The following is a 27,308-nucleotide window of genomic DNA, read 5'->3' on the forward strand; positions in this document are numbered from 1 at the left end:
CCCACCCACCGGTGGTACCTGCTTGGTATGTGGTTACCATCCGCCTATGTTTAATTCATGGCTGGGGGTTGGGACAAGCTTCCCAAGAAAGGGAAGAACTCCCCTGGGGTCTTGCCCAGTTCTTGCCTGCCTGCCCCAGGCCTGGCCCTGGGCCTGGGCCTAGAAGCTGCCGGTGGGCCTGAAGGACACTGTCCCAGCCAGGGAACGGCCATCATTTGCTAATCCGCCGCCCTGGAATGTCTGTGGGCCAATCAGCGGGGTCTCCCAGGGCTCCCCGAGGGCTCTAATAATCCTGCAATGATTAGCAGGGGCCACAGGGTCAGTGCACACTGCTCGGTTGGTTGTTGTGGGCAGGGCTGCCGGCCAGGCCCTCGGCTGGAGGAGGGAGTGAGCCCTGGGAGTGGAGCTGGCTGTCTCCTCATGCCAGTGCCGACAGGAGGCTTTTTGGACACACCGATTATTCACACCAGCCTCCCCCTTTTGTCTGCCAGTCCAGCCTGCCTCCTTGAGATTGTGAGTAGTTCTATCTAGCCTGGGAAGCAAGCAGGACGGCTGAGCCAGGCCACACCCGGAGCGCCCAACAGGCCCATGTTGTGGCCAGAGCCCTCCTCCAGGCTGGGGGGCCACCGGCCCGGCCTCCTGCCCGTGCTCCTGGCGCTGGCCCTCCTTGGCACGGCCTGGACAGAGGCGCGGCTACTCCCGCTGCAGGAGGATCAGGCTCTAACACCTGGAGGTAGGGGGCCCCTGGGTGAGGAACGACACGGAACAGCTATGAGCACCGCAGATCGGTGCCAGGGGCCTTCTGGAAGCCAGTGCCCAGGCCTGAGCCCTGGGCAGGCTAGTGTGGTTTACAGAGCCCCCCCCCCCGCCCCCGCCGCCACCTGGTAGCCCAGGGAACCAAGATGGATGGGGGAGGCTGGGACTGGGGAGCAGGAAGAATGAAGGGGAGTGGACCCGGGCTTGGGGGTCAAGGAGGAATACCAGCCCAGAGTCTGTAGCTGGGGGCCCCAGGACTGCCCCCTCCATACACGCAGCCCATGCCCCCCCCCTCCTGTTAGCCCAGCCCCCAGCTCAAGGGTCCCTGTACACCTGCCTCTCTCCCAGCCCCTCAGCTCTCTGTCTCCCATAGGCCCCCCATCCCCCCATGCCATGTCAGCTCTTGCTCATTAAGGGCAGGGCTGCCCTCTGAGCTTGCCATGGCGACCCCTGCCCCATCAGCCAGGGTCACCCGGGGGGAGCCCAGGTCCTGCTGTACAGGGGGCCTGGCCTTGTCTCCCGCCCGCCCCAGCCCTGAGCAGTAAGGAGGCGTTCCTGCTCCTCTCCGTTCATAACCGTCTGCGCAGCCGGGTGCATCCCCCCGCAGCCAACATGCAGAGAATGGTGAGTACCCCAAGGCAGGCTCGCCGAGGGGGTAGCCGGAGGGGCAACCCCGAAGAGGGCTCAGGAGGCCATGCAGGTGGCAGGCGCCCTTCCGCCTGGGCAGGGCCAGGGAGCAGCCAGTCACCCTGCCCACTGGGGGGACCGTGCCTTGTTGCTAGGGCTCTGCAGCGGCCTGCTTCCCAGAAGGACAGTCCTTTGGCCTTTCCTTACATCCCATCCCGTTGCCCTGGAGACCAGAAAACATGGAAGGAGCCCCGCAGGAAAGAGGAGCTCCACAAAGGAGTCCCAGCAAGATCAGAGGGGCAGAAGACTGGGAGGGAGAAGCATCCTGCTTGAGGGAGGGGGCTTAAGTGTGACCAGGACGCAGTGCTTCTTCAGGGTTTATCTGGGTGACTAGGAGGGGCCCCTCCAAGGTCCCTGCTCCTTCTCTGGGGGCTGGGGTAGGACATGCAGGGTTGGTGGTATCATCCTAGGGCCCAGAAACGCTGCCCCAGCACATGCTAACAGGCCCCGGGGTGAGGGCAGGATCGTGTGGGGGTGGGCAGGGTTCCTCATGGCTGCCTCCCATAAACTCCTCCAGGCTGGCTCAGTGGTGGTGACCTTGAGAGCTCTCGGGTCAGTTTCCCAGGAGGTGGGGGTGGGGCGGGCCGGCGGGAAGGGGTTGCTTCTCCCCCTTTCCCTGCTCTGTAGAAGCTCTGCCTCTCCTCGGGCCCAGGTCCTGGCTCCCATTGCCCATGCCTCATGCTCCCAGCTCAAGTCCCTGGCGTAGAGGTGCTCCCGCTCATTGGGTCATCGGTGTCGATGATTTTCACGCACCTTTGGCCAAAGTCTTAGAAATCAGCATTTCATAAAAGATGAGATGAGAACGGAGCCTCACCTCTCAGCCTCTCTCACCTCTGTGGGCCTCTAGGGCTTTTACCCAGTGGAGGCTAAGCCTCTTAGGGTGGTGCAGGGCTGCCAAGGGGCCCCCCCAAGCAGTCCCCACTGCTCCAGCTCCAGCCCTTGTCAGAGGTACAATCCGAACAGCCATCCAGCCCACGGTGGGTCAGGCCGTGAGCACAGCACTCTGCCCCCCGTACCCTTTGAATCTGCACGACAATCTTACCCTCCAGGTACCTTACTGTCCCCATTTCACAGATGAGGATGCTGAGTCTCATGGAGATTAGGGCACTGCTAGAGGCCACACAGCTGGGGTGAGCTGGCTGGGCTGGCCCAGGGCATGGTGATGGGGTGACCCAAGTCTTCTTGATTGCTGAGCCCCTGATTGAAGAGGGGGGACGACTGGGTGGCCATGGGGGTATAAGGGCAGGTCTGCTGGTGTGTGGATGGGGACAGAAGATCAGGGCCACTCCAGCGAACGGTGCTGGCTGGGGCCAAAGCCCTGAGGCCAGGAGCCTCTCTGGCCCTGCTTCCCCGTTGGCACCCCATGCAAGGCCATGTGGGGGGGCAGGACAAGACAAAGCAGCCTGGCTGCTGAGGCCTTCCGCATCAAAGAAAAGCTAGATGGAAGCAACCAAGCCTTCCTGACAATGGCTAGAGCCAGCTGTACCTAACAGCAAACACAAAACCAGTTTGAATGGCTTGGGCCCTGCCCCGGGCTCACATTACCAGACAGAAAAATCTACCACAGAAGCCCATCCCATCGCCCAGGCTGGCACTGCTCAGGAACACCCATCCCCTTGTGGGGTGGTGCCTAGGGCAGGACCAAAGGGTGCCCACACTGGGGTCAGGAGGATGGCAGCTCTCAGTCCGGCTAGAGCCAGGCTCCGGGTCAGGTGCCCAGACCTCGCTGGTGCTTTTACCAACACATCTCCGAGAGCTCCTTGCAGGCCAGGTCTGACCTTCCCTGGCCCTGGGGTGAAGTGGACGAAACAAGACTTCCCGTCCAGTGCTCTCGGCATGACCCCTGCACCCGGGGGTGGAGGAGGGAGTGGGATCACTAAGGCCTGGCCCAAAGGTCCCTGCTGACATCTCTGTTGTGCGGCCCCCAGGACTGGAGTGAGAGCCTGGCCCGATGGGCTCAGGCCAGGGCGGCCGTCTGCGGTGCCCCAGCCCGGAACCCTGCGTCAGCACCTCGGGCCACGCAGCAGGTGGGCTGGAACGTGCAGCTGCTGCCCGCGGGCTCGGCGTCTTTCGTCGGCGTGGTGGGCCTGTGGTTCGCAGAGGGGCGTTGGTACAGCCACGCGGCAGCCCAGTGCGCCCGCAACGCCACCTGCAGCCACTACACTCAGGTGAGGCTGTGGCGCTGGCCCCCGGGCCCCCGGGGTCAGCTCAGAAGGGCAACAGGTCGTCTCCACACTGGTGGCTACTCTTCCAACAATTTGTAGACTTTTCCTTTTTTCAGCTCTAAGTATGAACTATTTTAAACATAAATCTAGTAATGGACCCCCTTTTACTCACCACCTACATTTAGAAAATGTTTAACTTTATTTGCTCTCATCTCTTAAGAAAAAAACCAGCAACTAGGGGCGCCTGGGTGGCTCAGTCGGTTAAGCATGTCTTCAGCTCAGGTCGTGATCCCAGGGTCCTGGGATCGAGTCCCGCGTCGGGCTCCCTGCTCGGCGGGGAGCCGGCTTCTCCCTCTGCCTGCCGCTCCCCCTGCTTGTGCAATCTTGCTCGCTCTCTTGCTCTCTCTCAGACAAATAAATAAATACATAAAATCTAAAAAAAAAAAAAAATTTCCTGTGTTTGTAGCTATAGGTCCTTTTAAACTTATCAGCTTTTTTTATTTGCACCTTCTCTCATTCTTTACCAGTCTTCCCAGAGGTGTATCTATTTTAACAAAGCAGCTTTTGGTTGTTTTTATCCTTTTTCTTTTTTTTTAATTTCTGCTCTTATCTTTATTATTTACTTACTTTTTTAAGTTTATGTATTTTGACGGGGTGCCCCCATTATTTACTTTCCTTTACTTTATTCATTTACTCTATTATTTTTTTATATTCGATCCCAGGACCCTGGGATCATGACCTGAGTCTATGGCAGATGCTTAACTGACTGAGCCACCCAGGTGCCCCTTTACTTCTTTTTTTAATTATTATTTGAGGGGGGGCGGGGGAGGGGCAGAGGGAGAGAGAAATTCTCCAGCAGACTCCCCGCTGAGCGCAGCGCCTGACATGGGGCTTGATCCCAAGACCCTGAGATCATGACCTGAGATGAAATTAAGAGTCAGATGCTTAACCAACTGAGCCACCCAGGCGCCCCAACCTTTCCTTACTTCTAAGTTATTTGCTTGAGATTTTATTGCATTGAATTTATAGAATGCAGCCCATGGGATATTGTTCCTTTGGTTTTTCTTGAATCTTGCTTTGCGGTTAAGTGAGGGGTCAATGTTTGCATAAGTTTCACGCATTCCTAAAGAGAACATACGTTCTCTAATTACTGAGTACATATGTCCGTGTCTCCCTACTGCACAGCTGTCCTTTTGAGTGCTGCAGGAGTTTGCCTAACTATTCCCCTCAGGAACACCCATCCCCCTGTGGGGCGGTGCCTAGGGTCCCCTGTACTGACTATGCTGTTTCCAAGCTGTCCCTGATTTTAAGATTTTCAGTCCAAGTGTTGAATACTATCAGAGACCTGTACCTGTTAGCTTTTGTTGCATGACACACTACCCCAAAGTTTAGCATCCTATGATTCTGTAGGTTGGCAATTTGGGCTGGGCCCAGTGAGGAGGTTCTTCTGGTCTTTGCTGGGCCCATGAGCGAGTGTGGTCAGCCACTGTGTGGGCTGGGAGCGGGCTGTCTGGTGGGCTCACCTCAGCTGGCTCACTTCTGCCTGTGGGGTCTCCAGCCCTAGGTTCAAAATCAGCTCAATATCATTTTTTTTTAAAATGACTTTATTTTATTTATTTATTTGAGAGAGAGAGAGAGCGCACGCACGCGGGCACACGCGCACACACACGCACTAGCTGTGGGAGGGGCAGAAGGAGAAGCAGAGAATCCCAAGCACACTCTGCCCTGAGCCTGGAGCTTGACACAGGGCTCGATCTCACAACTTTGAAATCATGACCTGAGCCAAAACCAAGAGTTGGAAGCTTAACCGACTGCGCCACCCAGGCACCCCCAGCTCAATATCACTTCTGCTGCATCCTGTTGGCCACTGCAAGCCACAGGCCCAGCATGATTCAAGGCTGGAAAAGAGAGTCCTCCTCTTATTGCAAAGAAATACAAAGGCACCTTTAAGAGTGGGCTGTAGGGAGGGAAGGGTTGTAGCCACGTGTGCGATCTGTTGCAAGGCCTTTGACGTCCAAGACGTTCTTTTGCCACTCTCCCTCCCAGCCACAGTTCTCTCCTTTCCTCAGATATCTGCTGATCCAAACCTCTCCGCTCCCCCCACCCAGAAAGCCTTCCTGGGCTCTCCCTGCCTGTCCTCATAGCTCTGCCCAGCACAGCCACTGCTCCTGAGGCCCCAAGGCAGGTCTGTCTGCCTTGTTTGGGGCAGAGGCTGTGTCTCCCCTCCCCAGGCAAGCATCATCAGTGTTGTCGGCCCCCAGACTGGGAGTGGGGGTGGCCCGTGATAGGGTTTCTGAGCCACCGTGTCTCCTGCAGCTCGTGTGGGCCACGTCGAGCCAGCTGGGCTGTGGGCGGCATCAGTGCTCTGGGGCCCAGGCAGAGACGGAAGCCTTCGTCTGTGCCTACTCTCCCGGGTAAGCCCCCACCACAGCAGCTACCCTACGTCCACCACTGGGCTGTGGGGTGGGGGACACTTTCACCCAGGGTAGAACGCTCAGCCACCCCCTCAAAGGCCTTCACCCCTGGGTCTGCACCCTCACAGGGAGAGGGAAGGAGGAAAGGGAGAGGGTGTGGAAGTGGGCAGCCCCCGAGATTCCAGCCAAGCCGAATGTGGCCCCTCCTTGGCAGCACCATTCTGCTTTGCCTGGTGGAAGAACGGAGTATTCGTATTAGTTTGGAGGCTATCTGTCCTTTCCTAGGACATCTCCCCATCTCCCCCAGCTCCCTGACTCCCTGGGTGGGCCAGAAGGAGCTGAAGGGGCCGGTGGGGCCGACGGCAAGGCCCACCCCTGCCCTTGCAGCCCTCTGGTGCTTGCTCTCACAGAGGCAACTGGGAGGTAAACGGGAAGACAATCGTCCCCTATAAGAAGGGCTCCTGGTGTTCGCTCTGCACGGCCAGTGTCTCCGGCTGCTTCAAAGCCTGGGACCACGCAGGGGGGCTCTGTGGTAAGCGCCCCACCCTGCCTGCCTCCTGCTGGGGCAGCGGCTACGAGAGAGGGCGATGTGGGGAGCCTCATGGAGGGTGGCAGCACCCACTGGGACTGTCCTCGAAGCCCTGGCCCTTGGCACCTGGGGAGGCAGCCGCCTGGCCTGCCTGAAGGAGGGCCCCCTCTCAGAGTTCATCCTCATCTGACCAGAGGTCCCCAGGAACCCATGTCGCATGAGCTGCCGGAACCGTGGCCATCTCAACATCAGCACCTGCCACTGCCGTTGTCCCCCCGGCTACACAGGCAGATACTGCCAAGGTGAGGAGGCACCCGGAGCTCCAGGTCACAACTGCCCGGGGGCCCCGTGAGTGAAGCCCAGGCCAAGGCCCAGGCAGGCAGCCGCAGGGGTGAGGAGGGACACACATTCTAGCGTGGTGTGTCCAGAGGCCGTGTGGCACCCGTGGCACCCGCTGAGAGTGCGTGGAGAGAGTCCGGAGGTACTTGCTGAACACCGCATATAGTCATTCAACCACCAGCCTGAGCACCTGCCGGACCCTGAGCCGTGTAGGGGATTCAAAGTGGAATCAGCTTTGGCCTTGAGGCCCTCGGATGGCGGAAGGAGGACATTATCACGATCTAGAAGTCGACTCTGGTCCCACTCTCCCCCTCCCAGTTCTGGGACCACAGGCAGGTCACCCCCCCAAACCCCAATGTTCTTCTCTCTACAATGAAGATCAAACCAGACCCCAAGCATAGCAGCAGTCGGAAGCCCTGCTGGGGTTCCGTCCTTGAGGGTCTTTCTTGTCACGGTTGGCCATTCCCCACACTGCGAGGCCTGTGAGGGGCAGCACGGGGTCTGGGGGCTGCAGGCTGAGCTCCGTCCTCTCCCTCCACCCCGCCCCCACCCCGGGCAGTGCGGTGCAGCGTGCGGTGCGTGCATGGCCGGTTCCGGGAGGAGGAGTGTTCCTGCGTCTGTGATGTCGGCTATGGGGGAGCCCAGTGTGCCAGTAAGTCCTCCCCCGAGGTCCCCCGATGATGAGCCAGGCCACGCCCCGGGAGCCCCGCACCAGGGTACTGCATCCGGCTCAGACCGGCGCACGGGAACCCACGGGGCACATGTCTTCCGGCTCCCTGTTCAGTCACATCACGCTTGGTAGCTTGAAACCAGCCACGGTGGGGGTATTCACACCACAGAAATTGGCAAATGCCACAAATCTTTTTTGTTTTTGTTGTTACGCGAGAGCAAGCTGGATGTTAACACATTCCCCAACACCCCACCGACTCCCACCCACCCTCCAGCTTGGAGAGGGTGGCCAGAAGAAGGGGCTTCTTTTTTTTTTTTTTAATTTTTTTATTGTTATGTTAATCACCATACATTACATCATTAGTTTTTGATGTAGTGTTCCATGATTCATTGTGCATAACAGCCAGTGCTCCAAGAAGGGGCTTCTTGAGCTTAGCTCCCTGGCAGGGTGGAAGGCGTGATGGGTCTGAGGCCCCCCCCCACGCCTAGTCAGGCTCCCCTGTCCCCAGCCAAGGTGCACTTTCCCTTCCACACTTGTGACCTGAGGATCGATGGAGACTGCTTCCTGGTGTCTTCGGAGGCAGACACCTACTATGGAGCCAAGATGAAATGCCAGGTGACGGTGGACCCCTGCCTTCCCAGGGACCCCCCCCCCCCCAGGGTCTCAAGCGAGGGTCTTCATGGAGGAACCATGGACTAAGAGATGGTTCCTTCGATTTCTCCTGCCCTGACTCTGGTCATTACCATAAAGCAGGGGTCACAAAGTCAGAGGCCCATGGAAGCCAGGAAGTTCACTGAATGAGCTGAGGGACCCAGGGCGGGAGGCCCCACCCAACCCCCCTCTAAGGAGCCGTCCTGATTCAGCTCTAAGCTGCTGGCTGCCAGGCAGGTAGCCGAGTTCAGGGAGGCTAGAACTTGGGATTTTTCAAGAGAATCAGAAATTCAGATTTTCACTGGGATCTCTCGATGTATTAATGTTGGCAACCGATTCCAATGTATTCAGGACACTGAATACATGAAACAAAAGCCTCCCCAGGGCAGGGCCCACAGGCCCAGAGAGAGAAGACGAAGGCAGGGGAGAGGAAGGGGGACCCCGATGCGCTACGAAGCAGGAGGCTGTGGGGTGGGGGAGAGGGCATCCCTGGCTGTGGCGGGACGGGCTGGCCTGAGCTCTGGGGCCCTGCCAGTGTGACCTGGAGTGGGGGTTACAGGGAAAGGGCGGGGTGCTAGCGCAGATTGAGAGCCAGAAAGTGCAGGACATCCTCGCCTTCTACCTGGGCCGCCTGGAGACCACCAACGAGGTGACTGACAGCGACTTTGAGACCAGAAACTTCTGGATTGGTGAGTGCCTGGCTGGTTGGGGGTGCAGGAATCTGCGTAGTGAAAACCCACCAGCAGACAGTAAGGGTGCTGTGGGGGCTGGGGTCCCAGAAGGGGACTGGCAACCTCCTTCCCTGGGGAGAGCACAGAAGGGAGGGAGAAGGAGAGTCACCAGGGGCTAGAAGAGCTAGGAAGGGGATTAAGGGCTGGCAGCCGAAAGGGCATTAGGCAGCAGGCTCCAAGCTCAGGGCACTCCTCTCGGGGAACCTGGGCTCTGAGTGGGGCCCCGGGTGGTGGACCAACCTTAGTTGCCATGGTCCAGGGCTCACCTACAAGACCACCAAGGACTCCTTCCGCTGGACCACAGGGGAGCACCAGTCCTTCACCAGTTTCGCCTTCGGGCAGCCTGACAACCAGGGGTGAGTCCGGGGTGCCCTCCCTCCCCTGGGCTCCCTCTGTCACCTGGGCCCTTTGCTGAGCCTGAAGAACTGAAGAAGCTCCACTGAAGAACCTCCACCCAGCCTCTGCCTGGCTGAGCCCCCTGAGGGCCTGGGCCTCCCCCGGTGCCCAGGAAGTCTGGGCCCGGCTGGGTGAGACATGGTGCTGAGTTGAGGCACACCCTGGCCTCCACAGGCTCACACAGAGGAGCGGGAACCCAAGAAGGCTTCATCCACTGTGCCCTCAGCGGTCCCTCCATCCCTCTTCCTGAGAAGAGCGGCTGAGGCCTGGGGAGCAGGCGTGGGAGCTGGGGGGTGGGTCTGGCTCCCGGAGGCCCCACCTGTGGGATGGGGCTCTTAGACACAGGGGGGCCTGCTGGCGTGGAAGATGGAAGCCTACTTTCATTGCCCCACGCTGAGCACCCAGCATCTCGGCCTGGCAGTTTTGGCAACTGTGTGGAGTTACAGGCGTCCGCCGCCTTCAACTGGAACGACCAGCGCTGCAAAACCCGAAACCGTTACATCTGCCAGTTCGGTGAGGGCCCCCTCACAGCTCCCCTCTTCTGGCCCCTGCTGGCCCGCTCCAGGGGCTGGGGTGTCCAGGTCACAGACCCGCAAAGTGTCTGAGCACGCAGGGCCACTGGGGAAGTCCTGCTCGGTGCTCCGTGGTCCCTGCGGGCCCCTGAGGCCCGGGGACGAGAGAGAAGCCCGGCCTCACGAAGCACGTCCCTGCGGCGGACTGGGAAAACAGCCTGGCCAGGGATGTCTCCACGGTCCCTTTCCCCCTGTCACCGAAGCTGCTACTTAGGGACCTGTTGGGTTCACCAGTGCTCCCTGATTCCCTAGAGCCTGGTGAACTGTGGCGGGGAACAGAGGGGAAACGTGGCCCAGAACCCGCCCCCAGCGGCACCTGCTGGAAAGGTCTGGAGTTCCACGTGGGAGCATAGCCATTTCAGGACCAACTGCAGAAAGGTCCCCATCCTAGGACTGCCCGGGCTGCCACTGACCCTCACTCTGTCCGGCTTCCTTTCCAGCTGAGGAGCACATTTCCCGGTGGGACCCGGGACCCTGAGACTCGGCCGTGCCCCCCGCTGCCAGCGCCTGGATGCGCAGCCGCTCTCGCCCAGCTGCCCACCTGTCTGGAATAAGGGCCAGGCCAGGACTGCAAGCCAGCATCCACAGACGTCTCAGAGAGACCCGGCAGGAAGGGGGGCAGGGGGTACAAGTCAGGCCCAGAGGGAGTCTGCCATAGGGGGAGGGGAGCCGGGGCCCCTCAGCCTGCTGTTGATTGGGAAGGTGGGTGTCAGGCGCCCAAATAGGAGGCAGGGCCAGCAGCCAGAAGAGACCACTCTCCTCCATGGTCGCCGGACCCTCTGGGGCAGACGGAGGTTCCTCACTGCCCAGGGTGCACCCCGCAAAGGATTAAACTAAGTTATGAATCAGCCGGACTTGCGACTGCTTGTTTTGAAGGGGAATCAGCCGACCAGAATGATCCTGGGAAGACCAGAGGATGCCTGAGAGGCTTCACAGCTGGCTGTCTGCTACCCACCCCTTCCCTGCCCACCCACGTGACCCAGGCCACCTTCTGGAAGCTTTCCAGTCTTAGCCCCTGAGTGATGCACAGATTTAGAAGCTTTGTTTGCATCCCTAACTTCCTGCTGCAGCTCCTCTCACTACTGGCTCTGTGGGCTTTGTGCTTCTGCTCACACCCTCTCCCTGTAGTCACTATGCGTGCTCCTGCGTGTTCCTCCTGCTTTCCTAGTGATTATCTGAATGGGGGTGTGTCGTGGCCCCGGCTCCCTCCGCTCCCTACAGTGGTGAGAGGGGCCGTGTGGGCAGGTGAGGGCTGGGAGGTGCCCTCATCAGGGTCTGGAAAGCACCCCGGCCCATTTGCACACTGTGATGTGTGGAGTCGCTTTGCTGGTTGGAGGTGGGAGTTTGGCCCGGGACCTTGGAACGGAGACAACCGTAGCAGCCACAATTTTTATTGTGGTTGCAACCAGGAGAAACACAGAAACGGCTCCGACTAACCATGGCAGAAAAGGAATTTATCAAAAAGACAATGACTTTAAAACGAGCAAAGGCAGGTCTCCAAAGAAGCTATACAAATGGCCCACAAGCACAAAAACACTAGTCATTAAGAAATCCACAGGGAAACCACACTGAGACAACACTTCACACCCACTAGGACAGCTGTTATCAGAGAAACAGAGAATAACAATGTTGACGAGAACTTAGACCAGCTAGAACCCTGATAGGCTGCTGGTGGGAGCTTGAAATGGTGCAGCCACTCTGGAAAACAAGTTCGCTGAGTCCTCAAGGAGTTCAGCGCAATTACCACGTTACCCAGCAATTCCACTCCTAGGTCTGTACCCGAGAGAACTGAGAACAAATACTCAAATCCTTACACACAAAGTTCACAGCAGCATCGTTCCCAACAGCAAAAAGGTGGAAACCAGCCAAACGCCCACCAGTGGATGAGTGGACGTGCCATAGAATATTATTCAGCCATTAAAAGGAACAAAGAACGGATACAGGCTCCAAGGTGGATGAACCTTGAAAACCTTATTCTAAGTGAAAGAAGCTAGTCACAAGGGGTCACATATGGTACGATTCCATTCAGATGAAATACTCAGAATAGGTAAACCCACAGAAACAAAACGCATCCTGGTGTTTGCCAGGGGACGGCGGGCGAACAGGGAGTGACTGCTCAACGGGTCTGGGTTTTATTTTGGAACAAAAATGTTTCGGAACTTAGCGGTGGTGGTCTCACAACATGGTGAATGTACTCAATGCCACCAAATGGGTTACCTCCATGTTATGCGAATTTCACCTCAATTAAAAAAAAAGGGAGGGGACCTGGTCACAGGGTCCTGGGGAGAGTCAGAGAGCCACGCCCCAAATTCTGCTGCAAAGTCAGGCCAGGGAGACACTCGTGCCACGGCTGCCAGGCACTGGAGTCCCCTCTGTGGCAACCCCACCTTGGCCTTGAGAACTACAACCCCGTGCCCTTCTGAGCCCAGACACCAGCTTCGAATCCAGCTGCACGCAGCCTCCCCCATCAGTCGTCCTGGCACGGAGGCCCTTCCCCCACCCTCGTGTTTCTCAACGCCATCACGGGCTTTGTGAGTGCAGGTGGCAGTGACCGTGTCCTACCTGAAAAGTCCACCCCAGGCTTCTCATCCAGAGGTGAGGTGGCGGAATGCGGAGATTCTCCAAGTCCGTTTGCAGCCCGGCAGCACCGGCATCACCTGGGAACTTGGCAGAAAAGCAAATTCTCGGCCACCCCCAACAGACTGAACGGGGAGGGTGAGGCCAGGGCTTGGGTTTTGGTTTTTTTAAACAAGATCTCCAGCTACTTGAGACGCAGGCTCTTCAGACGCAAGAACCACTGGCAGAGGTGGAGAGTTTTGAGCCTAAAGTCAGAACACCTGAATTTCAGGACAGGTTCTGCCACTTACCCCGTTCCTTTGGGCAAGTTACTTAACAAGGAGACCAGTCATCCCAGTCTGCCTGGAACTGTCTGGGTCTTAGCACTCCAAGTTCTACATGCTGGGAAACCCCTCAGTTCCAGGTCGCCCTAAGACATCTCTCTGCCTCATGTTCTCCTGTAAAATGAGGATAACTGGGGCCCCTGGGTGGTTCACTGGGTTAAAGCATCTGCCCTTGACTCAGGTCATGATCTCAGGGTCCTGGGATCGAGCCCCACTTCGGGGCTCCCTGCTCAGTGGTGAGCCTGCTTCTCCCTGTCCCTCTGCCCCTCCTGCCGCTTCTGCTCTCACGCTCTCTCAAATAAATACATAAATTTCTTCAAAAAATTTTTAAAAAATGAGAATCATAAACTGAGTTGGTACACTTAAGTGTCTGAACCAGAGCCCGAAACCAGTAAACACGGATGAACGTCAGCCTAGCTGAGCTCATGACCTAATTTTTTCGATTCCTTCATCCACAGAACACCATCTAAACCTTACTTGCTAAGTAAATTTGTGAAATAAATATTAAGTGCTTAAAACTGTGCCTGGTGGATAGTAAATGCTCAGTAAGTCTTAGGCTCATTTTTCTTCTTCACTGTTAGCTTAGGTTATGCAGCCACAATTAAGTCCAGGTTTCAAGCAACCATCTGAGCAAACAATTAGAACCATCCACGCTACTCAGACTGGCCCCACGGAATCCGAAGTATCAGTACACTCAACCCCATTTCACATTCTTCCTACCTCCATCCTCCAACTTCAGAATCTGTCCCCTGATCACTTTGCCAGGTTTTTACCAATATAAATTAGCAAAATCCCTCGGTTCTTTTGGTGATTCAATATCCTCCTTCTGGATTTGAAGTCATCATCCCCCTGGGGCCTGCAAGGGTCTGACTTGTTATTTCGGTCCAGAGAAAACAAGGGGTGGTGGGAGAGGGCACACAAGGGGACTCCCTCACGGCAAGTCATTAGGGGGGTGTATTGTTTAAGGAAACGCTAGCTGGGGGCCGCCCCTCAGCCCTGTAGCCCACTAACCGTGAGGGAGGGCGAGAAGCTCCACCTAGACATGTGCCCAGGGAAGGGGTATGGGTTTGGACAAGTAGCCAGCAAGTTTCCACCTCCAGGGTGTTCAGAACAATCGAGAGGTAGCTGCTGCTGGCAAGAGAGCCTGGCGGGGGGGGGGGGGGCATCTAAGTCTTCCACCTTCCCAAAGAGCCTCATTCTGATGGCCTCTGCCCTCCACTCTCCATTCTTTCCCAGTTAGAGACCAGGCAAGGATGTGAGGCCACCTGATGGTGTCAGTTTCTAGCCATTGATCAAGCTGTTAAGATTGGTTTTCTCACTCTTTCATCCTTGTAGCTGCAAGATATAAAAATTCCCTGGTTTTCTAACCATACCTTGAGCAGAGAATTTGGGCTCTGAGCTTGTCTTTTTTTTTCTTAAGATTTTTTTTTTTGACAGAGAGAGAGAGAGAGAGAGAGAGAGAGAGAGAGCGCACGTGCGTGCACGCACGCGCACAGGCAGCAGTGAGAGGGAGAAGCAGGCTTCCTGATGAGCAGGGAGCCCGATGCGGGGCTCGATCCTAGGACCCTGGGACCATGACCTGAGCTGAAGGCAGACGCTTCAACGGCTGTGCCACCCGGGCGCCCTGAGCTTGTCTTTCTTTCCTTCAAGCTGTGTGGTGCCATTAGCACAACCCTCTGACCAACAGCCCCTGACTTTGGGGTAATCTTTATACTCTTCTATGTCAGGAGCCACCAGATCCCCAAAGCCTTGCCTTTGAGGGACGCTTTGTTCTGGGGGACCGCAGGATTAAGTGTCTCACCATGGCATGCCATGGGCCACCGATGTCCTGCCCCTTCATGCTAGCAGGATTTTCACCGTCCTCTGGCCACTACCCAGCCTTAGATCGCCCCCGTTTCCTCCTGGGCTTCTCGCTCCTCCCACACAGGAGTCCTATTTTGTATCAATCAAGGTTCTTGTTTTAAGCAACAGAAACTGATCCTGGCGACTCTACACAGAAAAGGAATTTGCCAAAGAGACTGGTGAGTTCCCAGGAGCTCTGGGAAAGGCCAGAGGATCAGGCCTGGAAGGCACCTCACTGCCCCTGCCGAGCGCAGATGCCACAGTCAGCGTCACCAACGTGGGACGGGGCTGGATGTATCTGCTGCCGTTGCCACCATCACCAGCTGGGACGAGCTGCGTCACACTGACCACTCGAATTCAAAGTCAGGCCCATGTGTCTGATGGCAGGGGCCACGTTGTGTGTCCAGGCCCTAGGGGCAAGGAAGGTGGGGAGAGGGAGGCAGAAAGGGGTGTTTTCAGCTCTTTTCCTGGGAGGCAGTTTCTGTCTCCAAGCTAGGGGACACCTGTAACACAGGAAGGGGGCTCAGATGTGAAGTGGCCGAAAGAATGACTCGTGTCCACTGCAAGAAGCCACCTGCTACATCCAGGACCCCGGCCTGCAGTGCTGCCCTCGTCAGCCCAAGCCCTCACCAGGGTTCTCGCCCCCCCTTTGGAGCGGGTCATGCAGCCATCCGGCGCCAAGACATGGCAGCCCGGAGGTGCTCCCAGGACCAGACTCTGCCTCCAGCCGATCCCCCTGGGCACCTTCAAGTAAGTTCTCTGACTTCTTGGAACACGGCAGTGGTTGCAAGGCAGGGGCCGGAGATCCCAATGTTCCTCTCAGCTTGCTCTCCACCTGACCCCGGATCCAGTCCGATGGGGGTACCGACAGCATCTGCCCTGCAAAGCTGCCAGGAGGGTTCAGATGATGGGTGTGGAGTCTGCAGCCCAACGTCCAGGAGATTGTTGGAATTCAATCATTGCTGGCCGCTGCTTGCCATATATTTTAGTGCTGGGGATGATACAATGACCCTTTCCTCTCTTCCGGGGAGCTCTATGAAAATCAGTGAACTACTTCGCATCCGTTTGATGAATTCAGGATGGACACATCTGGGAGGCAGCTCGGGGAGCTCCAGAGATCAGCTGTCCAATATAGCCACCCCCTTCTGCTCCTCTCCTTGGTCTTGATTCTGGTCCTTCCACCCACTTGGTCTGTTTCTGTCGTCTGCTTTCTTCCCACCTGATGCTGATGTCCCCTGTCCCTGTGTCATCAGCTGTCACCCATCATGACTGTTTCATGAATCAGGCACTCACGGCCTGGGGGAACACAAGAGGGCGTGTCCCTTTGTGAGAGATGAATATGGAGCACAGACCTCTACCCGTTTCCGGCACTTGGCCCCTGTGATAGTTAATTTTATGTTTCAATCTGGGCCACAAGGTGGCCAGAGCTTTGGCCAAATATTATTTTGGGTGAGTCTGTGAAAGTGTTTTCGGATGAGATCAACGTTTGAAGGGGCTAAGTAAAGCAGATTGCCCTCCCCAATGTGGGTGGGCCTCATCCAATCAGTTGAAGGCTTGAATAGAACAGAAAGGTTTACCTTCCCAAGAGTAAGAGGGAACTCTTCCTGTCTGCCATTGAACTGGGACATCCGGTTTTTGTTTTGTTTTGTTTCTCCTGCCTTCAGACTTGAACTGAAACTTTGGCTCTTCCTAGGTCTCAGACCTGCTGGTCTTTGGACTGGAGCTATGCCATTGGCTCTCATGGGTCTCTGGTTTGCTGACTGTAGATCTTGAGATTCGTCAGCCTCCATAATCATGTGAACCAATTCCTTATAATAAATCTCTTTCGGTATATGCCTCCTATTGGTTCTGTTTCTCTGGAGAATCTTGATTAATATAGCCCCTGAGTGGGGGAGGGGCCCAGCCATGCCCCCAGGCTTGTCTGCTCTGGGCTGAAGGTGGCACGTGCCCAGGAAGATGCCCATTACACATTGGACAAGGTTTGCCATTGATGGTGAACTTCCCAGATACTCCACTAGCCCCCTTGTGATAATTAGCCCATGATTGGCAATCTGGGGGCCATAAATGGTTTTTCCCACTTGACCCTTCCATCTTGGGCACAGTAGGCATTTCTATGTGCCCATGCCCTGTGTGGTATACATGGGTGTGATTTTCTGTCCCCTTTGGATATTGCAAATGTGAAGGTGACCACAGGTATAAAGTTATGCCAAAAGAAAAGCCGCAGAAAGCCAGGCAAGATGGAGGTGCGGGCGTTTACCTTGGCGCATGGTCATTTGTGTGATGTGTCCTTGAGGGGATGAATCAGGACCACCAATGGAAGAAAAAGTCCAAGGTGACAAATTGCCAACTTCCTCCCAATTAAACACTCGGTCTGGATCGTCAATGCCTCGGGGACACTGTCGCCAGTCTCCTGTTCCTCCCAGAAAGCAAGCAAGCAGGTGCTGAGTGAGTGCTCTCGGCGCTTGTATGGCATGAAGTCTTGAGAACGGGAAAAAGAAGGCTCACATTTGTTACCGTCTTGGCAGCCACGGTGGACCACGGATGATGATCACAGATTGAGGAAGAAAGGGGTTGGGGTCAGGGAGGGGCCCTGAAGTCACAAGCGAAACTCTGGGGTCTGATCCAAACCCCACACAAAAAATGGAATGATTTAATGGGCTTCCATCCACGTATTCCGCAGACATCAACGGGTGCCTGCTGAGTGCCAGGCCCTGAGCACCGAGGGGGGGGGTCCGCGGTGAACAGAAGCCCCTCCCTCTGCCACGGGGGCAGTGCTGCTGTCTCCAGTGCTGAGGCGAGGAGGAGAGGAGTCCAGAAACAAGAAGATCTGCCGTGACAGGTGCACAGAGGCTGCCTCGCTGGGCGTTTCTCAGCCCTCCCCTGCATGGGTTCAGTGGACTCTTGCCTCCCCCACGGAGAGAGGGCAGGGGGGTGTCCAGCCCCAGCCCCGGCCAGCTGCAGGCTCTGCTTCTCACTCAGAGCCACCCTGGCCAGCTCCGCCGCGGCCGGCCCCCCAGGGCTTAGCCCGGAGGTAGCTGGGGCGCGTGGGCCAGCAGCAGGCGGGCAAGTGGGCAGGCAGAGGGGCAGCAGGAGGACATTCGAGCATTGACTCTGGCCAGGGCTAGGGGTCTCCTCAGAGGACACGGAGATCACGAATATTTTCCCTTCTGCCTTTTGACGGTACCACACCCAATTCCAGGCCACGGGCAATGGGGCTGATTCCCATTGTGGGTTTGGGGTGTGAAGGAGGCCAGGCGGGGCTGCCCACTGACCGGGGCCGTGCTCTGCCGCGTTGCCTCTTACAGAGCAATACCCACGGCCACGGAGCGGAGGAGCAGGGAAGGGCCAGCCTGGAAGCCAGTGGGGCCCGTGAGCACCTGGGCCCTCCTCTGCACCCCTCCCTCATCCTCTCAGGCTCTGCCCTGCTCTCCTTTTCTCTCTTCAGTCTTCGACATGGCTGGAGAGCCCAGGCCAGGCCCAGCCCACCCGGGCCAGAAGAGACATCAGGGCACAGCCATCTCCTGGTGAGTCTGTGCAGGACTGCCCGCAGCCTGCCGGGGAGGGAGGCTGGTGGCTGGCTTGTCCGAGGCTCTGGGTTCCCCTGAGATGGAACAAGATCCCCAGGAGGCCAACTCAGACTACTCACTGTGGCACCTGGAAGTCTCTTCTCCCTTGGCCTCAAGTTTTGTCTGTAAACTGAGGGAGATGACCCAGTTCATTCCCAGGGCCCCCGTCACTGATGTCACCCAGCACCACCCTGCTGACAGAGACCGGTGCCCCACCTCCCACCTGGAGCCAGGTCCGCCCCAGGAAGCCCCACCTGCGTGGTGCCTGGGGGCTTCTTCCAGCTAGAGATGTTTGGGAAGTAGCAAATGGGAACATGCCTGGATGAAATCTTGCCCCTAACTTGGGAAGCTTAAAGAAAATGTTAGGAACTCTTGAAACATTTTCAGAAAGGAGCTCACCAAATTCTGCCAGCCAACATGCCATCTTCACAGGCGTAAGGACATGCGTCCTTTGAGCTGGGCATCTGTGGTGGCCTCACTCAGCTCCTGGCCCTCCTGTGGGCACTCGGGTGGTTTCCACCTTGCGGTGGAGGAGGCGGTAGGGCAAGTGTTTGCTGTTAGGAACCACACTGTGTAAATGCCCTGGTGCTGAAGGTTCTGGTTGCTTTTGGGTTTTGCCTTGCCTCGTCTTCCCGGAAGGGAGATGGCAGGGCTGAGCTGGGGGCTGCTCCAAGAAGTCTCTGCACCTTCAGCTTGACCTTGACACAGATGAGGCCCAATCTCTCCCTGCCAGCACCCGCCTGAGGGTGTGTGTCACCCTGTGAGTGTGCCAGTGTGGGTGGCTTTGCCACTGCTTTTGTTCTGGGCTGATGAGCAGGTGTCTGCTCCTGGGTAACACTCGGTTCTTTAACCTGGTGTTTCTTCAGTGATGCAGAGCTGCCTGTGAGGTCTGTTGGTTTGCCATGTGTCTCATGGGAGACTCTAGGGGTTTTGTAATGATCTGGCCCAGGGGACTCCAGGAGGGAGGATGAAGCCCTTTGTTGGGGGGCGGGGGGCGCTGGGCCGCCTGGATCTGGGGCAGCAGTGGGTGGGCAGCGGTGGCCGTGGCTCGAGCCCTCAGGATGGTGCCCGGAGGAAGGGCAGGGGTGGCGATGGGATTATGGTGGCTGCTGAACTGCTGAACGACGTCTCCGTAAGAACGAGTCCAGTCCAGGCCTCCAAATGGAAGTTTTCAACCTGAAGGGAAAGGTTTGTGGTGAAAGACTTGCCCCAAGTCTCCTCCCCCTGCCCCTGGCCCTCAGGACACTTGAGGTGGCTTGATCTCTGCCCACAACACCATTCTAAAGCTGCGTCCTGTTTCTCTTTTCGTGGGGAGCCCCGACTTGCCAACTGTGACAGTCCAGACCAGGGACCAGACGCAGCTGTGCAGCCATGGGAGCAGGCAGCTGCCCCCTGAGGGGAAAGAGGCAAGGCCACAGGATCAGGGCACAGGCTTCAGCCCTGGCTGATGACGGAGGGTGGGGTGGGGTGAGGGGCCCCCCTTCCTCAGGCCCAGAGGGACTCTGCCTGCAGCAAGCACCGCTGTGGGGTGCATGGGGCCTGACACCCAACTCCCAAACCCATCCCACCCCATCTCAACTCGGGCAGCTCTCAAGTCTGTGCTAAATGGTCAGTGAAGTAACATTCCTGTATCATTCACTCCTGGCTGCTTCAAAAAGTCATTTTAGGAAAAAAATGCAAGAGAAGGTGGAAAAAAAAAAAAAAAAAAACTTGACCGGCTGCATTGGCCGGGAATCGAACCCGGGCCTCCCGCGTGGCAGGCGAGAATTCTACCACTGAACCACCAATGCTACACGGCAGAAAGCCTTGCCACAGAGACCCAGGTGGTCTAGCAGTCGCCGGCTCCGCGTCTGCTCTCCATCGAGGTTGTGGGCCTGTCGGTGAGGGACGGGTGGGGGGACGCGCCGGACAATCTAAGAGAATCCAGACCAGTGAGAATTTTCTCGGAGCAGTCGCGCCCAGCTGGGACGCGTCAGCTTCAGATCCGTCCTAGCCCCCAAGCCACCGCCCGCTAGTTCCTGGCCCCCAGTAGGCTGCCAGTTTCGGCACCGCGCCGGGGACCCGCCCCCGCCCTACCGCGACCCCCGGGGGCTGGGTACGCAACGTCCCCGCGTTCAGCCGTCATGCTTTCCTTTCTCCAAGGACGCGCCTCCCACCAGCGGAATCAGCATCCCTGCGGCTTCCAGGCCGCCCCTCCAGACCTCCTGAAGCCAGAAAGCGGGGGCGGGGGTGGCCGGAACTCGCACCCGCGGGCCTGGGCGCGGGGGAGTCAGGATGAAGGGGAAGGGGTCCTCCGAACGTCCTCCAATCAGACCCAGTGCCCCTATAGACCTCGCCCCTCGTGGGCTGGGCCTGAGCTGGGGGCGTGGGCGCACATCACCCGAAAGTTGTTTTAGAAACTGTGCTGCCCCCTGCACGCATCCCTTCCCGTCCCCCTCATCACCCCTCCAGCCCCAGGCGTAGGGGGAGCCTGAAGCTTCTGCAGCTGTGTCCCCACACAGCCTCGCTGCCCAGGCCGGGACCCACCAGTTCCCTCCCTGGAGATGCAGGGCAGAGGAGAGAAGGGGCAGAGGACGGACGGGCAGTGAGAGTCTGGGACCTTCCAAACTCCTCCCGTCTCCACAGGCCTGGAGCAAAGAGGAGGGTGGCCTGGCTGCAGTCCTCAGCCTGCCTGGCTGGCCCTGCCAGTGCTGGGCGGCATCCTGGCCATCCCCACGCAAGGATTAAAGGCTCTCACATCCCCACCGTGGCTTTGGGCCCCGACTTAACTCTTCCCTTTCATGTTTTGCCAGACTAAGATCCAGAAGGTCAGCTGTTCCTGGGTCAGGCAGAGGAAACTTTGGAGGGCCCCTATCTGGCTGGCCAGAAGGCTGTAGGCAATTGTCCCCCTCCTGTCACCTGGAGCCACCTGAAAAGTGCCCCTTCTCAGAGGCCAGACATGGGGAAGCTGTGGTCTCCCAAAGTGGCCTTGGTTAAGTCCCTCAGGGCTCTTCTAATGGAGAATCCTGGCGTTCTAAGGAGAAGTTGCATGCCTCAGTTTCTTCAGGTTACACTGTGGTCTAGGCAAGGACTCTGGCCATGGAGAGTGACCCCTTCTCCATTTGTCTCTGTTGTAGCAGGAGTCACTATGACCTGGACTACAAGCTGTACAGCGAAGATGTCCTCTACGGGTAAGTGGGTCTTACTCCTCCGTCCTCTGGGTAAACTGGTGGAGCTGCTCGGTCTGAGTCCCTCTCTGTCCCGTCCCAGTAGGGTGTATGAATACCCAAGGATCCCTCCACTCATCAATCGCGTGCCTGTTAAGATCCGGAGGACCCAGCTGGGCTTGGGAGTCAAGAGCAGCTTCAGTGCCCACAAGGGTGCCAGGAAGAGCCACCTGCCCCAAGAGCAAATAAAGCGTGAGTGAGGGAGCACAGCCCTTACCTACAGGGCCAAGGAAGAGCTGGGCAGACCTTAGCCGTGAGGTCAGGCCGGGGAGCCCTCTGCCCTCCCGGCCTGGTGGGACACCAGCTCTGGCCCCTCTCCAAACAGTCCAGACTGAGGAGCTGCACTCCATCAGGGGCGAGCTAAGCCAGATCAAAGCCCAGGTGGACCGTCTACTGGAGAATCTGGAGCGCATGGACCAGCAGAGGGACCAGCTTCCAGGTCGAACACCTCCAATTGTGGGCCCACATTCCCAGTGAGCTCCAGCTTTCCTCACAGCTGAAGGTGCCAGGGCACCTGGGGTCCTGCACCTGGGGGCTTTCTGTCTGCAGGGCTCCTTCCTGCCCTCCCTTCCCCCCTCCCTCTAGTTGTTCCATTGGCTTGGAGACCCTGTGGCTTCTAGGTTGTTCTGTGAGCCCCCCCCCCCAACTCAGCAGCTATCCAGAGGCAGAACAGTGTCCCAGCCCCTCCCCATCTTGTCCTCTCAAGCCCTGGGCACCCTTGATCAGTGCTGGGCACCAAGTGGCCTCTCTGAGATCAGCTGGGGCCTCCAAACCTGGCCATTAACTGGTGACTCTCCCTGCACAGGGTCAGAGGACAGTGAAGAAACCAGGGGCCCAGGGAGTAAGGGTTCTTCATGCAGAATCAATGAACTCCAGCAGGAGCCCAGGGGCCAGAGGGCCCATCCCGAAGCAGACAGCTCTGAGGACAGCACGACCCAGAGGAGGCAGTGAGTGGCCTGGCGCCTCCCCTCACCCTCACCCTCCTTGCGTTTGGCTCCTTGCGGCCTCCCTGTGAGCAAGGGAGGGCCTCAGGTCCGTGCAGGAGCCCACAGCGGTGGTTGAGGGGAGACATGTGACGTCCACCCCATACAATCCCCAGAAGATGGGCCCTGCACTGCTTTTTATCCTCTCTCGACACTGGCTGGATGAGCTCAGGGGACTAGGGGCTTGTTCTGGCTTAAAATACCATCTTCTCCTGGAAGCTGGGAAGTGTACTTTGAGCAGTGCAGAATGGCCCCAGACCCCTGGCCTGAGGCCCCAGAACCCGTTAAAACCCACTTCTGCCTTTTTCCTGCCCCGCCCCATCTTGTCGGGTACCATGCTCCCTGGGGAGGAGCCCTACCTGCCCTACCATATCCTCCCCCCTTACTGGTGCTCCCTGCGGCAGGCCAAGCCCCACGTTTGTTTGGGCCATCTCTGCGAGGTCCGGGATGCTGAGGGGCTGGCAGTAATGAGCCTTCCTTCCTCCATTTGCCCGGCTCTGCCCCTTGGACTGCTGGGCTCTGGAGGGCCCTTACTGCTGCCCGGGCCTGAGTCACATCCGGGAAAAGGCGACGCTCCATGAAGGGAATGCTCTGGTGGTTCTGGATTCCCAGGCGTCAGGAAGAATCTAGAGTAGCACCGAGCTGGCAGAGCTGCTGAGGAAGGGACGTGGGGCTGAGGGAAGAGGTGAGCAGGCAGGCCTACGCTTCCCAGCCATCCCCTGCCTCTCAGCTCTCCTGGCCAGAGTCCTGCTTCGGTTTTTCCTACAGGGATAGAATCCGGCACTGGATCGGAGGGCAGCCTGTAGAAGGGTGGAAGCCCTCCAGGCTCCTTCCCAGGTGGCTCCCTTCCTTGCCTCGTGTGGGTTTCTGAAGGCCTCCCGGGGGTGACTGTACGACCAGAGGTACCCATTCTGGAATGAGTACGGTGAAAGCAGAGGCAACGTTCAGTGAGACCAGCCAGGAAGCCTCCCCGTAACGGTGGCTTTTGCTTTGGAGGTCGTGTTTCCAGATAGGGGCTGGGAGGGAGGCCGGCAGCTGCCTAGCACAAGCTCACCATCCTCATGAAGCCGAGGCTGTCTTGCAAGGGGCAGCGCCCAGGCCCCCCTTGGGTGCACGTCAGCCCCTGGGGACTGCCGGTACCACTCTGGCTGCTCTTCCCCGCCCCCCCACCCCACCCCAGGCCCTGCCAGTTCCGAGTGTGGAGCGTCCTGCAGCGACCAACCCAGCTTTCTCCAGCTACAGTGGTGCCCAGGAAACACTCACGTGCCTACAGTGCCCCTCCAGTCTGAAACTGAGCTTTAAGCTCCTCAGTGTGTGCCCTACATAAGCCCTTTGGTTCCAGACTCCCCATCCACCCTAAAAAGCTATCCTTCAGAATAGGGCTATCATTTTTATGTCTGTTTCTATCTTGTCTCTTGCTGGTGTTACCATGTATTTCAGATCTGCTCTGGAAATTATGCCAAAGGGAGAAAAATAAAATGTGTTTCTTTTCCCCGGTCAGGGGTTTTTGGTGTGGTCTCCAAGCCTCATTCTGGTCCTGGGGCTGCCTCAGGCCAGGCCTTCCTGGAGAAGCTGAGCAGGCCCCTGAGTCACACACCTTCAGAAGCTCCTAACTAAGCCAGGGCACACAGAGGGGACCAGGCTGCCTGCCTTCTTCCAATTCAGACCTGAGCACAAACTCACAGGGCTCAGGAGCCACACAGGAAAGGTTCCACTCTTGTGGTCACTCAGGCCAGCTCTGCTGTATGGAATAATGGCCAGGCTGCATCTCGTTTCCCAACATCCAGAAGCTCTTGCTCCTGGAAGTTCATGTGCACTCTTCCAGAAGCCAAGACTGGAAAGGGGAGCCAAATAATAAAGCCAGCCTGATGGGGCGCTTGGGTGACTCAGTCAGTCAGGCATCCATCCGACTTTTGATTTTTGGCTCAGGTCCTGATCTCAGGGTCATGAGATCAAGCCTTGCATCAGACTCTGTGCTCAGCATGGAGTCTGTATGGGATTCTCTCTCTCTTCCTCCCCACCCCTGCCCCCAACACATGCACTCTCTCTAAATCTAAAAAAAACAAAAACAAAAAAACCAACCTGGACCCCCACTTCTTACCAGCAGTGGAGGAGGCCTCTAGCTTCCACTCAGAGCCAAACCCCTTCCAGCTACCCACCCGAGCTGTGGTCTTGCCCAGCACCAAACCAGAGGCTAGCGTGCTCCTCAGCCCATACAACCCTCCATACTCGTGTCACACCTCACCAGTGGCCAACTGTGGTACTCAAGGAGCAGCTTCTCCTCCTTCAAGGCACATTCCCCCACACCAGCCCCTGCACCTCCTTCCGTTTCAGCCGGCCTCTTTTGCTTATGTTGGTCTAAGGAACAGGACACATTCCAGGCAATGCTGTCCCAAGCCCTCGACCCCATGGGTCCACTACTCGGTGCAAAAGAGTCTTGCTCCTTTAAATTCACTACCGAGAAGAACCACAATAGAACACTTCTCCAGATACAAAGGAGTTTGTTTTAGCTCAGATATAAATGAGAAGACACAGCCCCCTTGTCCATTCTCTCAAGAGCAGACCAATTACATAGAAGGGAGTCACTAGCTGGCCTGCAGAGTCCATCCCTTACAAGACAAAAGCTTCAAGTCCCGTTTTCCAGGCGAGTCCAGCTGAAAAGTCCTTTCCAACTTGGGAGTCAGGCCGCATTCGCAAGTTTCTTTGGGTCGTAACTGGGAAGCACCAGCTCACGTAGAAAAGTTTCTTTAACGGAAGTCTCTAAAAAACTGTCCCAACACAGCTGTCCAGTGCATTAGCTCTGTGCACGCCTCCTCAGATCCTGTCCAGCCCTCTGAATTCTCAGCTCCGTGCAGTCTGGAAGCTGACGGCACGGGTCTTTTAGGGGACGGCGGCAGCTCGGCCCTCCGCGTCCGTCGTTGCTCAGGCTTCTGGTTCAGGACGGCGCGGCGGCGCCCCTCCGGCGGGCAGCCCGCACCAAGCACTGCTGCAGGACGGGGTAGAGGCGCTGGCAGCCCTCCAGGCCCAGACGCACCGCCTCGGCCCAGCTCTCGGTCGGGCCGCCCTCCCCGCTGCCCAGCAGCCCGGCCACCTGGTTGAGCACAGGCATGAGCGCCACGGTGAGGCCGGCGGCGGCGTGCTCCTCCTCGAGTCGCGTGGGGTCCAGCAGCCAGGTGGGCGCCGGCTCCGGGGTGCGGCTCAGGCCGCAGCCCACCACCAGGTCGTACATCTCGACGCCCGCGTCGGCCAGGGCGAGCGCGGCGGCCGTGAGCGCGGCGGCCAGCGCCGAGCCGCCGTCCTCGAGCAGCAGCGCCGACACCTCGAGCTGCGCGCGCGGGTAGCGGCCCAGGCGCACCGCCGGCTCGAGCGCCTCCTGCAGGGCCAGCGCCAGCTCGCGCTCCTCCCCGCCGCCCGGAGGCGCGCGGCGCCGGCGGCCGGAGAAGGGCGCGCGGCGGAAGTCGCAGAGCAGGCGGCCGCGCAGCGCGGCCGGGGCCTCGCCGCCCGCTCCGGCCGGGCCGCCACCGCGTTCGCTGCCCTCGGCCTGCCGCGGGCCGGACACGGCGCACAGCACCTTGGTGCCTCCCGCCTCCAGGTAGGCCGAGCCCTTGGCCTGGCTCAGCAGCCCTGCGCGCGCGTACACGGGCCGCAGCCGCGTCGGGTCGCGGGCGGCGGGCGCCTCATCCTTGTCGGCCGCGTACAGCTGCGGCGGCTGCGACTCCTCGGGCCCGCGGATGCGGCGGTGGTCCCCGGGCATGGCGACGCCTGGCGTGCGAGCCGCTTCCGCCCGCCGACCCGGCCTCGCGCGCGGGTTCTTCCGCTTGCTTAAGCCGCGCGCCCGCGCGAGGGCTGTCGGGATAGCGGCAGGCGGCGCCGCACCACCCCCTGCTGTCCTGGAGGGAGAACAGCGAGCGCCGCCGAGCCCCGGGGCCGCCCCAAGGACCCTTGGGATCTCGATGGATGAATGGTTGGACGGCCTGGGCGGCCTGCAGAAATGGGAGCTGGGCCGGTCTGGCTAACCTCTAGCCTCTCGGGCCAGAGCAGTCCCAGGCCGTACGTCTTTGTCCATTCACTTGTGTAAGTTGTAATTATTTTAATTGTGCACTTACTTGTGTCACTTTCATACATGTTCCCCTCTGGTTCCCCCAAGAAGGCAATGGCCTTTTCTCTTCCTGCCATCGTCAGTGCCCTGGCTGGCACAATGCTTGTTGATGGATGAAACGGCCTCTGCTGCACTGGATTGTGTATTCTTTGTACCCCTGGGGGTCCTCACCCTGGCATGTGTTTGTTGAAGCCAGGTCCTCAGCACCCTCCCCCTGCATGCTTCTCTCACTGCAAGCCGGGACAGTCCCTCACCCCCAGGCTGGTGACAGCTAGCCTCTGCGGCTTCTCCCAGCATAGACCAACTTTCCCCCCTCCTTCCGAGTCAACGGTACCGAGTGAACCTGGGCCCCACGGCCACCTCTTGTACCCAGCAAACGTGAAATCGGCCAGAGCCAGCACAAGCAAGCAGTACCTTTAAACCTCCCCCGCACACGGTTTCCGAACCCGGCTGTCTTCACATCTGAGTGAAGGACTCAGGCCAGGCAGGTCCCAAACCTCACCGTTCATCTTTGGGTCAGGAAGCCAGGAATGATGGGTCAAAGGGGTGGGCGTAGGCAACTACTGCACCCGAAGTACCCTCTGCAGCAGAGAACACCTCTGACCTCCCCCAGACCGCTCAACATCACGAGGCAGGGGAGGAGGGACACAGGCCTAAGAAATGCAGAGCTTCCCCTAGGAACTGCTTCCAGTAACCCCACGGCCCATCTTCTGTTCAATGCTGAATGCCTCTCTCCATCTCACCCCACCAATTCCCCATTCTATGGGCCACCTCCACCGATGTCTTCAGGTATTCCCAGTGG

General features: G+C 58.2%; 2 protein-coding genes, 1 long non-coding RNA gene and 1 other non-coding gene across 6 annotated transcripts; 2 read left to right on the plus strand and 2 right to left on the minus strand.

The window, feature by feature from the left end:
- Positions 1–328: 328 nt before the first annotated feature.
- LOC113936718 (C-type lectin domain family 18 member A-like) lies at positions 329–10,758 on the plus strand. Of its 2 annotated transcripts, none has more exons than XM_027620283.1 (12): positions 329–733; positions 1,289–1,380; positions 3,372–3,611; positions 5,925–6,022; positions 6,433–6,554; positions 6,746–6,853; positions 7,450–7,542; positions 8,069–8,175; positions 8,771–8,900; positions 9,202–9,298; positions 9,760–9,851; positions 10,351–10,758. In XM_027620283.1, exons 1-12 carry the CDS (start codon positions 589–591, stop codon positions 10,386–10,388), a joined length of 1,362 nt encoding a protein of 453 aa, XP_027476084.1. In that variant the 5' UTR covers positions 329–588; the 3' UTR covers positions 10,389–10,758. The 2 variants fall into 2 exon arrangements, with proteins under 2 accessions (XP_027476084.1, XP_027476085.1); XM_027620284.1 differs by having other exon boundaries at positions 8,795–8,900.
- A 3,612-nt stretch (positions 10,759–14,370) lies between these two features.
- Positions 14,371–26,686, minus strand: EXOSC6 (exosome component 6). Of its 2 annotated transcripts, none has more exons than XM_027620224.1 (2): positions 24,653–26,686; positions 14,371–19,394 (listed from the first exon to the last, which is right to left on the minus strand). In XM_027620224.1, exon 1 carries the CDS (start codon positions 26,159–26,161, stop codon positions 25,343–25,345), a length of 819 nt encoding a protein of 272 aa, XP_027476025.1. In that variant the 5' UTR covers positions 26,162–26,686; the 3' UTR covers positions 14,371–19,394; positions 24,653–25,342. The 2 variants fall into 2 exon arrangements, with proteins under 2 accessions (XP_027476025.1, XP_027476026.1); XM_027620225.1 differs by having other exon boundaries at positions 24,648–26,686.
- On the minus strand, positions 19,938–20,008 carry TRNAG-GCC. Its single transcript has one exon. It is a non-coding gene; the product is annotated as a tRNA-Gly (tRNA).
- LOC113936692 lies at positions 21,336–23,579 on the plus strand. Its single transcript, XR_003524335.1, has 4 exons — positions 21,336–21,388; positions 21,468–21,616; positions 21,750–21,863; positions 22,230–23,579. It is a non-coding gene; the product is annotated as an uncharacterized LOC113936692 (long non-coding RNA).
- Positions 26,687–27,308: the final 622 nt, after the last annotated feature.

Source organism: Zalophus californianus, chromosome 17 (genome assembly GCF_009762305.2).
Source record: "Zalophus californianus isolate mZalCal1 chromosome 17, mZalCal1.pri.v2, whole genome shotgun sequence".
NCBI lineage: Eukaryota > Metazoa > Chordata > Mammalia > Carnivora > Otariidae > Zalophus > Zalophus californianus.

What these genes read in the sequence shown, in the direction of transcription:
- LOC113936718 (XM_027620283.1), top strand. Translation starts at nt 589, where the DNA reads ATGTTGTGGCCAGAGCCCTCCTCCAGGCTGGGGGGCCACCGGCCCGGC. An exon ending in CAGCCAACATGCAGAGAATG is followed by an intron (nt 1,381 to 3,371) that starts GTGAGTACCCCA and finishes TGCGGCCCCCAG; the next exon opens with GACTGGAGTGAGAGCCTGGC. An exon ending in TGGGGGAGCCCAGTGTGCCA is followed by an intron (nt 7,543 to 8,068) that starts GTAAGTCCTCCC and finishes CCCTGTCCCCAG; the next exon opens with CCAAGGTGCACTTTCCCTTC.
- EXOSC6 (XM_027620224.1), bottom strand. Translation starts at nt 26,161, where the DNA reads ATGCCCGGGGACCACCGCCGCATCCGCGGGCCCGAGGAGTCGCAGCCG.